We start from the raw sequence: 13,174 nt of genomic DNA, 5'->3' as shown, positions 1-13,174 counted from the left end.
TATGAAATTAATCTTGGTAAGGGTGTAGTTGGCATAGAGATCGGTCATCAGGTTTGCGTTTTCTGGACCTGCATATATGTTTTCGAAACTAATCCTATGATTTATGATTTGATCTTTACTTTTACCTATGTACATAGTTTTCAAATACTGGCCAGAAATATACACACACACACACACACACACATTTTTACGTGTTTTTAAATCTAGCCGAGGTGAATGCCCTATTGAGTATTGAGGACGAAAACTCACCCCTACAACAGTTTTGGATGCAGGTACTGTGCACGTGAACGGGACAATATTGGAATGAGCTGGGTGGGCCGAACAACTTATTTTATGTATAACTTATTTGTAATATTTTTCAGGTTCCGATTTCTTGCACTCTTAAATGTAATTCAATCATACTTTATTTTGGTTGTTCGGTACTCTGTCAGTTTTCGTTGAAAAGTTTTTTGACTTAAAATCACCTCAAAAATTTTAGTTAACACTTCCGTTTCAACTCTAATTTCATATATTTTGAAAAAGTACTACTTGCTTATTCTAACTCTTTATTTTCAATGCCTTGCGTATCTCTAGGATCACACCTAGCCTATGATCCTAAGGTCCGCGGCACAGTAACGTGGTTGATTCAGTGAGGTGCGAATCGAGACGTTACAGTTTATTATGATTTATATGTATTGGATGTGAGATTATGTATTGGATGTGAGAATGAGAATCTAGTCTACCCTGGAAATGGTGAAGATCAGGCAATAAAAACAAATTGATTACTTTTCCATTAACATCTTGGTGATCATGACTTTCTCAGCCGAACATTGATAGGCACAACTGCTATTCGAACCAATATTACCTGCCAACCTTATTTTGTTTTAGCTTCCCAATTTTTCTTCTCTTGATTTCTTTTAGACTGCATTTCACTCCTTAAAATTTCTTACTTCTTGCCACTAATGCCTTTTCACACGAAATGAAAGATCATGGTGGACTACTTGCGAATTGGTCAGTAACATTTGTTGATTAGCTGAAGGGAAAATACATCCAAGAGCATTTAGAACTTTTCAATGCATATCTTTTGTTCTTCTGTTTGGTTGCTAAGAAATTGTAGGAAACCAAATGAAAAGAAGTGAACTGTTTCATCTTGTTTTATAGCTATAAAGAACTTGTATGACTGCAACAAAGTTAGCGCACAATTTAAAACCCTATCAATGTAGTAAGAGCAAGTAGGGTATCGTTCTCAATCGGGAATGATTTTTTTTATTTGAATCAATCGATCAATGATTGTCATTCATCACAAGCCAGAATAGGCCGTTACATACCGTTCCGCTGCCATTTAAATAGACAGACAAGAAGATAGTGGTAGTACCCACGGTGATACATAGAAATAGACCTACCCATTATACATTCAAATTCGTAGAGGTAGCGGCTTCCTCCATTGGTACTACGCTGGAGGTGCTAGAAAACTAGGTTCCTAATACAAGGAAATTATTGTAATTAGACAATAAGGCTAAAAACATAGAGTTGGACCAAGGGCCAAAGCCCTAGCCCAAATGAAAGCCTAGCAGCCAAACAAATAAGAACCCAAACTTAGGCCCAGCAGGAAAGTAGGCCTAGAAGGTAACTCCGACCCGCCCGGAAGCCATTCTGCAGCCCTGATACGGCGCCGCCCGACTCCGCTGCCACAATCCGCCGAACCACACTCATCCCGACCCATGCCACCGTGAAGCCGCCCAGTCGATCCAGCGCCCACGAAAACCTGGCCACCACGAAGCCCCTCGACCCATGCCGCCACGATGCCAAACCATTCGATTCAGCACCCCGACCCATGCCGCCGTCTGTAGCACCTTCCACCACCATCAACGAGGTCCACCAGACCCGTGCAAACACAGCCCCGCGCTGCAGTGTCGTCCCCCCGATCCGGCCCTCCATCCTACAAAAACCTCAAGCCCGAGCACCTATTCATGGGAGCCCAGGACAAATACCATCAATCATCCCGTTCGGCAGCAGCCAGCAAACGTCGTAGGGTCCGGCAAAGCCAGCCAGGACGTCCGGCGCCACCGAACGAGAAAACGATCTCGCAGCCGAAAGGACTTTAGGGTTTTCCTAGAGAGAGAAACTTTTTTCCACCCAAAATAAACTTCTCAATCGGGAATGATTAAGGGAATTTATTCCTGCAAAATAAACGTTAGATAAAATAAAACAAAGTATAGATATTCATTTGTATTTCTAACAACTAAATAATATACAAGTGACATATCAAAACACAAAATCGAGTAGATAAAGATGAATGGAACAAAATAAAGATGTAATTAACCACTATTAACATGTTGACAAGGTTTCAAAATATCAATCACGAATCAAAACATGTCATAGCAAGGAATTAATCAAGAACAGATATCGATGAACGTATACAAAGTCCTTGTTACTTCCCTTAATTAAATTAACTAGATGAACGCACCATAGTTAAACCTATTAAGCATGCAATTACTAGTGGTAGCTAATCATTAACAAAAACACTTTTAACACATTAAGCACACATGAAAGTTTGATCAATTCAAGCAAAGATAACAAGTTAGAATGCTAATCTCAATTCTCATCATGCAAAGCTCATTGTTGATTTACCTAAGGAACTATAGGTTTTCCGCTTAAATTATTAAGACTAGAACGCTAGCATATCTTAATATGAATTCAATTACATGCTCATCAATCAAAGTATGCATCCAAAGATTAATAAACAAGTAAATGATGAGTTATTCGCATAAAACCAACAAACATGCATAACAATATTTGAAATCGCAATTTTTGTTTTGAAAACCTAAAACCTAAAATATGCTTCATAGTATTTGAAATTTAAACATCCATATTCATACTTTCAATCTCACATGAAATCGCAACATCCATTGAATTAAAACAAAAACTAAAATCGAAATTGTTTTACAAAGTAAGAAAACCGAAAACAAAACAGAGATGGTCATGGTTACACTTTTGAGTTCTTCCTACAAAATAAACGTTAGATAAAATAAAACAAAGTATAGATATTCACAAAGTTATTTACGAAAAATAAGGGGATGAAGAATTTGTATTTCTAACAACTAAATAATATACAAGTGACACATCAAAACACAGAATCAAGTAGATAAAGATGAATGGAACGAAATAAAGATGTAATTAACCACTATTAACATTTTGGCAAGGTTTCAAAACATCAATCACTAATCAAAACATGTAATAGCAAGGAATCAATCAAGAACGGAGATGAACGCATACAAAATCCTTTTTACTTCCCTTAATTAAATTAACTAGATGAACGCACTATAGTTAACCCTATTAAGCATGCAATTACGAGTAGTAGCTAATCACTAACAAAAACACTTTTAAAGCATTAAGCACACATGGAAGTTTGATCAATTCAAGCAAAGATAACAAGTTAGAGCACTAATCTTATATGCAAAGGTCATTGTTGATTTACCTAAGGAACTATAGGTCGCTCTCGTAAACCCTCTCCCTCTCGTAGCCCAATGTCGCGTCTTGGTTCTACTGCGGCTTCAATCAAAACGTTCGTGCTGGATTCCAACTTCTGGGAGCCAGCCACTGTGATTTCCTTCGTCGGCGTCCTGATTGCCGGTGAGGGCGTGGCAATCCAGGATGACACGCTGCAGCTGGCCACAGAGAGTGCCGCTCGCCAGAAGGAGGTCCACGAGGCGTGGCGGAAGAAACAGGAGGAGAAAAAGGAAATGATGAAGAAGAGGGAGCTGAAGGAAGCAAATCTGGAACGCATGGCTCATCACTTTCTGATGCTGCAGAACAGCTTGGTGGCATACATAGGGCTCCTTTCAATCTTTGAGCCTTCGGACGAAAAGCATTATGAATAATCATGTGAGAGACTTGGTGGTTCAAAGTGAAAATGAACGCAGGGCAACCAAGAAATTGAGGGTGGAGCATGACAATTTGGATTTTCATGGGATGGAACTATGGAGATGAAAAAGTTATTATTATTATTATTGCTATATTTTTTTTCAGAATATAAGATGAAACACTTCGGATGTGTATAATTGAGGGTATGAGACGGAATTATACTGATGAAACACATTATTATTATTATTATTAAAAAAAAAACCTAAGGAACTATAGGTTTTCCGTTTAAATTATTAAGACTAGAACGCTAGCATATCTTAATATGGATTCAATTACATACTCATCAATAAGTATGCATCTAAAGATTAATAAACAAGTAAATGGTGGGTTATTCGCACAAAACCAACAAACATGCATAACAATATTGAAATCTCAATTTTTGTTTTGAAAACTTAAAACCTAAAACATGCTTCATAGTATTCGAAAATTAAACATCCATATTCATACTTTCAATCTCACATGAAATCGCAACATCCATTGAATTAAAACAGAAATAAAAATCGAAATTGTTTTACAAAGTAAGAAAATCGAAAACAAAATAGAGATGGTCATGGTTACACTTATGAATTTTTTAAAGACGCAAGAAGCTTCAAAGGTGGTGGAAACTTGAATGATGGCTACAGCAAGGACGCTTGAACGGAGGATGAATACGGCTATGGAAGATGATGATGCTTCACGGCTTCAAACTTTGGAGGATGGAAGATTGCCGAAACTTTGAGAGAGAAAGGGGAGGCATTGCGATTTTGATTCTGAATTTTGTGATGTGTAATACGTCTTCACAATGCCTCTATATATAGGGGACGGCATAGCATAGAGTCTTAATTAATTTCTACTTCAATTACATCATTCAACCAATAGTAATATTCCGTGAGAAGTAGAGAACAATCTTGAATCTTCTTTGAATATGTTTGCCGAAATTCCTCTATGTAACATTGAAGGAAGAGGTCTTCGTTCAACTCATATACAATCAGGAAACCCAAATTGATAATTATTCTCTTTTTTTTTTTTTTTTCTAAATTGCACACAGAGTTGATTTTCCTAGAAACTCTCTCTTTATGACTCATTGCCGAATTCTTCATGAATATTCCTCTATATTGCATGGCAAAACAAATAAATATGGGACTAGGATTCCTCAATAACTTCAAGAGCATTCTAGAAGGTCACATGAAAGTCACATGCTTCAATCTTTGAACCAGGCTTCTTCACTTGGACGCTTCAAAGCCCATTATTTGTTTATGACGCCAACTCTTGATATTCTAGAACATTCTTGTACATTCTTGAGTCATATCCTAGTATCATCAGGACTTATAATGCCAACAGGTTTCCTAGTCCAATTAGGACTCTTCATTTCTGAGACGTTCTGGAACCTTCCTAAGCTCTCCTTGTGTAACAGGTATTCCTAGTCATGTTAGGTTTTCTTTTCCTGGTAGGAATGGGTTTCCTTATCCAACTGAGATTCTGTCATTTGTCATTTTATGTCATCATTTCCACGAGCTCACTCCTACTAGTTGACTCAGGATTCCTTCTCCTAGTAGGATTGAGAAAACTTCATTTCTCAATTTCTTGTTCATTTCTGCGCCATTTACTCCTTGCCTGCCTTTATAAACTCAAAACTACCTAAAAACAAAAACTAAGTTAGAAATGATAATGTTAGGAGAATAACTAAGTAAAATGTAGAGAGATTATCACTTAAAACGTCGCATATAATGCTCCTATCATTGTACTTGTGCACATCTAAATATTTACAAGCATGACTGTTGCAGGACTGTGATAGAGCTTCTAAATCGAACAGTTAGCGAGAGAAACCAGTGATTAAATACAATTAGAAACTGAAGTGTTGTTGCTATATGTTTTATTTTGTATTCATGGACTAGTCTCATTGCTGGAAACACTTTGATTTACTGAACCTATGATCCCATCCTCTAGACAGCAAAAACTAATGGCCTTATGCTTATAACAATTTCTAGCTCTGATAGGATAACTGAAGTTTCAATTTGATACTTGATATTATACTGTCTTGCTATATATGAATACTATGTGTATGAGGGTCAGATTGTGTGGGTTGCTACTTAGGGAAATGGGGAAACAGGCTTCACCATTTTCCCTGCACTAGTAGGGACTCTTGCACTTGGCTGTTGTTTTTTTTACTTGGATTTTGCTACTTGCATGGTATCGTCCTTTTGAACTATTTTTGTTTCCTTTTTCTTTTTTCTAGCAAGCATTCCAGTGACTTATTCAAGGCCAGGGCTGATGAGAACATGAGTTGAAAGCTGCTTTGGAGTTTGGTCCTGGATGGAATGTGAAAATAGATACTAAGGTATGTTTTCTGAATGGCATTAATTCTGGCCACAAATTGTATGTTAGAATTTGGCAATCTTTTACTCATGTAATAAGAAACGGGGGATAAACCGGGTTTGATACGTGCACAAATTTGCTTTGTATACTGCTATTCTCCTATTGGATATGAAAATGTTTAGTTTAAGGAAATATTTGGAAGCTAATGCACAAGGCAGTAGAACTATGCTGACGGCGTGAACTATGATCTTATAAGTACTTGCACCATCATTTGGTTCTCAGCATCTGCAAATTGAAATTATACAATATCGATCATTACTAGCAAAATAGTAATTGCATGTCCAGGACTAATGTTTTTTCATCCCAATGAGTTATCATATATTAATCGAATGAGGCGGAGTTGCTGAGTACTAGCCCCATTAATGTAGGTAAAAAAAGCCGAGTATATGTTATAGCGAGAGCATGCCCTCTCAAAACCCTAGCCTCCCGTAGGCTGCTTCCAGGGAGGTCTTCGGCACCTCCAGTTCAAGGTTCCTCTCAATCAGTGGCGTAGCCAGAAATCTTAGTTAGGAGGGTCAGAAATTAAATAATAATATTAAACAAACATAAACTTCATCAAATAATATAAAATTATAAATCATTATAATACTTAAAAATATTAAGTCTCTCTAAAACAATTACAATTGTCCACGACGATTGCTCATATTTTGAAATCTTTTCATGATGGTTTCATTATCAATACCATCAAATATTTCTTTCTCGATATATGTAATCATGCTGCTATTCATCCACATGTCTCCCATTCGGTTTCGCAAATCACTTTTTATGATCTTCATGGCAGAAAATGCTCTTTCTACAGTGGCAGTTGCAACTGGAAGAATTAGCGTCAATGTTATGAGCAAGTAAACTAATGGATAAACCTTGTCCTTCTGTGTCTCAACCATTTTTTCTCCAAGGTCACTAATTCCTTTCAATTGTGTAAACACACTACTGCTTCGCATATCAGATATATAAGTGTCCAATTCATCTTCAAGAGCCAAGAGAGATACTGCAGAAAAATCTTTAGGATAAAACTGAGCAAGCCGAATCAATTTTTCTTTGCTAAAAGCTGAGAATGAATTAGATGGATTAAGACATGCCATACAGAGAAGTAGCTCGGTAGTAGTCTCTGTAAAATGATCATTTAGCTCTTGAAGTTGCATATCTATGACTGCACAAAATAATTCAACTCGATACCTATGCAGATTAGTGACCTTTGGAGCTCTACGCCGTGATTTTCCTGGAATAAAAGGAACATCATCCATGTTAGGAACATCAATCTCCTGTTTTTCACAAAATGAAACAACTTGACTAAGAAGAGAATCCCATCCATTGTCTCTCATATTTTGCAATTGCTCCTTACACACTTTAACTAAGGGGGGTGTATTCAATTCAGATTTTAAAAGACTTTGTTTGAGTTTTTATAATCCATGGATTTACTTAATCCACGGATTGTTTAAATTCTATATGGACTCTGATTGATTTTAATGGATTGATTTACTAGTATTTGTTTAGATTTTACAAATCATTATGATGTTTTTGGTAGGTTAATTATTTTTTTCTTCTTCTTCTTCTTCTTTAATTAAGCAATGGATGCATGTATGGATCCAACTATAATGCTATATCAATGACAAGAAAGTATGGCAATCTACCATTCTTTATGTTGTGTATAATGATATATGAACAATAAGAGAAAATTAATGAGTCAAAATGTTACACAAAAAATAAAGTAGTAAACTAATGACATAATTTATTTCATATCTAATTTACAAAAGAATCATGTGTGTATGTATCATCTTAATAATACCATTGAAAGTGAGCTTCATTAGCTAGAAGGATTAAGGCTTCTAGAGCTATAGTGATAAAAATAAATAAAAAATTATTAGATGAGAGCAGAGGCAGAGGAAGATAGTGGGAAAATAGGTCTAGGACAAAATGGATGAGTGTCACCTATTGAGACCTGCTTTTTATTTTTTTAGTTTTTTTGGGTGAAGAAGTTCTTCATTTTTTGAGTGAGAAAGAATCCATCAAAATCTTTTGGGAAGTGGTTGGATTGTTTTTGAGTTTTGATATGTATAAAAAGCACTATAAAATCCTCCAAAATCCAGCATTTAATGAAATCCTTAAAAATCCGTATACTTTTGAATATCAATAGATTTAAATGGATAATTTTAAATCTTAATTGAATACATCAAGATTTTAAAGGACTGTTTAAAATCTCAATTGAATACCTATAGACTTCTAAAATACAAACAAATCTTGTAGACTCTTAATTGAATACACCCCCCTAAGTTCATTGCATTCACAATATCTTGGTCTCTTCTTTGCAATGCCTGTGATAATTGATTTGTAGTCCCCAACAAAACCTTCATCAAATGCAGACTAAATACAAAGTCGAATGATTCCAATGAGTCTAATAATCTGCTTGCATCTTGTTTCTGATCTGTAGATGATCCATCCTCTTTTATTTCTTCAAGCAATTCAACTAAAGATGGAAATAAGTTGATGATACTAATCAAAGTACCATAATGTGAGCTCCATCTTGTATCACCAGCTCGCTTTAGGGTGGTTTCCTGATTCAAGCCCCTCCCACTTAAAATAGAACCAATATTAAGTTCTTCGATAATCTTGGCGACTTGTTTCTCTCGAAGAGAATCACGACGTTTACATGAGCTTCCAGCAACATTCACCAGATTACTAACAAACATGAAGAGATTAGAGATTAAGATATGATTTTTTGCTACAGCCACAATAGCCAGCTGAAGCTGGTGAGCAAAGCAATGAACATAAAAAGCTGATCCATTCTCCTTTAAAATAAGTGCTTTTAGACCATTGAATTCTCCTCTCATATTACTAGCTCCATCATAACCTTGACCACGGAGGCTAGATATGCTTAATCCATTCTCTGAAAAGAATTGATCAATGGCTGCCTTCAGTGATGCAGAAGTAGTATCAGTGACATGTTTAACACCGACAAAACGCTCAATTACTTGTCCTTTGCTCACATATCGCAATACAATTGCCATTTGCTCTTTTCCTGATACATCACGAGACTCGTCAACAAGAATAGAGAATAATGCGTCACCAATGTCACTAATTATGACATTGAGAGTTTCAGTTGCAGCAGCCTTGACAATATCATGTTGAATATCAGGTGATGTTAATTGATGATTTCTTGGAGCATTTTTCAAGACAACCTTTTTTATATCATCAACTTTATCAGAATGCCACTTCAAAAGCTCTCTAAAATTTCCTTGGTTATTTGAATAATCAGATTCATCATGACCACGAAATGGCAATCCTTGTCGTAGTAGAAAACGAGCACAATCAACTGATGCATTCAAACGAGTGCGATAGTTAATCCGATCTTGTTGTGTTTGGTTCACCAAAACTGTATCAACATGCTGTCTTTGATTTAATAAAACTTCACACATTCTTCTATCATTGTTGTGAGCGCTATTGATCCCTCCAACATGATCTTTAAGCTTGTCTTTTTTCTTCCAATTATTAAACCCCGTACCAACAAATACATCACCACCTGCTTGGTCTCCAATATTTGGTTTAAAAAGATAACAATGCAAACAATATGTAGCATCATTTTCTATACTATACTCCAACCAACTAGGATGATCCTTAAACCAATTGACGTTAAACCTTCGCTTAACACCACTAAATTCTGTTTGAGGAAAATTATAGTTTTTTGGTTGACAAGGACCTTGCAGTAAATAATGTCTTCGCACTCGATCTCGAACATTAGGATGGTACTCTAAAATCGGAGTTCGAAGTCCAGGATCTCCAGGAAGATCTTCTATATTAATCTCATTGACAGAATATTTTGAAGTACCAATATCTTCAGATGCATTATTTGTCCGATGGAATTGAGGGGGTGCCAACTGATTTGTCAAGTTCAATTCTTCAGAATGATGTTCTGAAGTACCATCATTGGATGTGTTTCTTATTTGAGGAGCTTCAGGTGGTGTCAACTGTTCGGTTGCTTTTCTCTTATGATACCTCTCTAAAAAGGCTTTCATATTCCAAATTTTCAATTATGGAGACTTCGCTTGCCGTTCGTAGGGAGAAAATTGAGGGAGATGATTATGAAAGGAAACAACTTGAGAGCATGACCACGAGACAAAAAAAAAAACTATACAAGGCCAAATATATATAGACATATGTTGGAGAAAACAATAATTGAATAGGAAAATATATTAAAATATATGTAGAACGTGGGAGATAGAATTCTGTCCAAATTGGGACAGTAATGGGAGAAACCAATCAAGAAGGGATTAGGAATTTAGAAAGATGTATTAAAAAATAGGAGAACGTGGGTGACTAGGAGTAGGAGAACTGTGTCCAAGGTTTTTTCGGTAAGGAAACTGTGTCCAAGTTGATGTAATATTTGGATTTGGCTGCCGTGCAGATCTGCATGCTATGCAGATTGCTTAGCCACCATTCATTGCCCTCTACTTCACATCCTGCGGTTGAAAATGATTCCCATCCTTCACTTCTCAAGCACGTGCTAGTCCACTTTGTCTCTCTTCACAGATCTGCATAGCAGAATTTTCCATAATATTTAAACAAACTTTTTTTTTCCTTGTCAGAAGGGTCAATCAATTGATTAAAATATGATATATATATGTATATGTGATAATGATCAACCAATCATGTCTTAGTTTGGAAAATTGAGAAGGGTCAATTGACCCTTCTGGCCCTACTGTAGCTACGCCCCTGCTCTCAATGATTTTGCCTTGCGGCGGATCGGTTCCATTTTCGGTGCAAGGATTGGTGGGTTGCGGTTTGTGCAGCAGCGATCCTCTTCATTATCCGGCCGAGACGTAAACGGCTTCGTGAATAGTCTGAGGAGGAGATCTAGGATCTGGTATGGATCGGGGCATCATTCCTTTAGGGTTTGGCAGGTCTTTGATGGTGGGACAAGGTTGCTGGTGGCTGCGCTGCAGAGCGGTGGCAAAGTCCTGCTTCGGTGGATAGCTCTGAGGAGTTTGATGCCGAACCTGCTGGTGTGGTCAACGATGGTGGTCTGGATGCATGTGGCGCCGGAGTTGCTTGGATTTTGGGTTGATTTGCTGGTAGCGCTGGCTTGGCTATTCAGAGTCGCTTTTTTGGCTGCTCGGAATCGCTGGTTTGGCTGTTTGGAGATAGTTGGTATGGTGGCTGTACTATGTACGGATGACAACTGTATTCGGCGATGGCCGACGACTGCAACGGGACTCTGGGATGCTGCTGGGCCCAACTTAGCCCATATGTTGGGTTTAACTTCTCCTATGAGTTGGATTTGGGATCCAGGAGACATTGTGGTTGAATTTCTGCTCAATTTTCAAGAGGCTTGCCCTAAAGAAAAGGGCAAAAGGAAACTCTAGTTTCCTGCTTTTGTGACTAGCATTTGAGTTAGAGTATGGTGCTATGTAAGTTAGCTTCTCTAGTTGTACACCAATTGAGGTCTCTAGGCGATTAGGGTTGCTATAGCAAGAACTTAGATAGTTTGGATTTTGTTTCATTTGTCTAGGCACATAAATATAAGTGTGCGTATTCTACAATGAGGGTCATTTGTCATTTGTTTAGCGGTTTGTGCCATCTAGTACGGTTGGTATGAAACAACATGTGATGTATGTGCCTTCTGGCCATGGATAAATTAATGAAGTTATCTATTTCTAAAAAAAAATAAAAAATTAATCGAATGAGGCATTATTAGTGAATTAACCTTTTTTTCTTTTTCTAAAGGAATAGATAAGAAGGAAATGTTTTTTTTTTTTTTGGAAAGAAGAAGCCAAGAAGGGGTTGCTTTGAAGTACGGGAAGTAGTTGGTGCTGGAATCATCCATCTTATGGTAATTCTTACACCACCCTATTATTAGAGAATTATATTTCTAAATGCTTTTGAGTTCTTATTTATGCATCTTCCTTTCCAGACTTTTTGTATATTTTTGAGGATCCTCATAATATTTTGGTATATGTTTTTCCATCCTACAAGAGAGGCATGATAAAAATGTTGATAATAATTGAATTCTTCTGGATGCTAATGAAAAGAAAAGATAGCGATATTCTTCAACCATAGGCATGGTTTAATAAACCCACAGTGAATATTTATCCTTGTAGTAGGCTGGGCTTTTAAAACAATCTACCATGTGACAATTGGTGTTGGGTTGTGTTCGTAGAGGAGGAAAAGATATGCATGAACATGAACTAGTTAAGTAGGATTTGAATGAAATAAATCAAGTACTAGAGTGCTTAAGCTTGGTTTGAATAAATCTCGAGTCAAGTTTGATCAACTATGCTCAGACAAGGTTGACTTTTGACTTCCTTTGAAGTACGGGAAGTAGTTGGTGCTCGAACCAAGTATGACACGTGGGATGAGCGACGGTGAAGCTTAAAGCTCAGCTGGACTCAGAGACTTCATGATAATAATGGAGAAAATATAGATACAGAAACAAAATTGACCCTAGAAACTAAACTAATAAGTAACAGATAACATCCAAATTTTTTGTGAATGGGGATGGTTTTATTATTATTTTATTTTATTTTTGGCTAAAATATGATTGGAGAGAGCAGAGCCTCCCAACCTAATTTATTAAAAGAGCTGGATGATACAAACAGAAGAAGGGAGGACATCGCCCATACCCCTAGCCAAAAAATAGAAAAGCTATGCTAAAGAGGTTCTAAGTTCTAACCCCTAGTCGATCAACAGATGAAAAGCGACAAGAAAACTACAACTCAAATAAACCGAAAATTGGGAAGACCAAGTGAGTCTTGTCGACAAAGATCCAGAAGAAAAGGAGGAGCCTCATTCCACCACACCAAGCCTAACGATGACAAACCAACATTAGCAAGCGCATCTGCCACCTGATTTCCCTCTCTAAAAATATGAGAATATTTAAATTGCATTTGCGAGATACGGTGCAAACAATTATCCCAAGCAACAC

At 37.0% G+C, this 13,174-nt stretch overlaps 2 protein-coding genes across 2 annotated transcripts; both read right to left on the bottom strand.

The window, feature by feature from the left end:
• Positions 1–6,829: 6,829 nt before the first annotated feature.
• LOC133735442 (uncharacterized) lies at positions 6,830–7,581 on the bottom strand. The gene has a single exon (XM_062162843.1). The coding sequence runs from the start codon at positions 7,578–7,580 to the stop codon at positions 6,876–6,878; it is 705 nt and encodes a 234-aa protein (XP_062018827.1). The 5' UTR covers position 7,581; the 3' UTR covers positions 6,830–6,875.
• An 887-nt stretch (positions 7,582–8,468) lies between these two features.
• LOC133738024 (uncharacterized) lies at positions 8,469–10,268 on the bottom strand. The gene has a single exon (XM_062165464.1). It carries the CDS (start codon positions 10,266–10,268, stop codon positions 8,469–8,471), a length of 1,800 nt encoding a protein of 599 aa, XP_062021448.1.
• Between the last annotated feature and the right edge of the window lie 2,906 nt (positions 10,269–13,174).

Source organism: Rosa rugosa, chromosome 3, assembly GCF_958449725.1.
Source record: "Rosa rugosa chromosome 3, drRosRugo1.1, whole genome shotgun sequence".
Classification (NCBI taxonomy): Eukaryota; Viridiplantae; Streptophyta; class Magnoliopsida; order Rosales; family Rosaceae; genus Rosa; species Rosa rugosa.
This window is presented reverse-complemented; position numbering and strand designations above follow the sequence as displayed.

What these genes read in the sequence shown, in the direction of transcription:
- LOC133738024 (XM_062165464.1), bottom strand. Translation starts at nt 10,268, where the DNA reads ATGAAAGCCTTTTTAGAGAGGTATCATAAGAGAAAAGCAACCGAACAG.
- LOC133735442 (XM_062162843.1), bottom strand. Translation starts at nt 7,580, where the DNA reads ATGAGAGACAATGGATGGGATTCTCTTCTTAGTCAAGTTGTTTCATTT.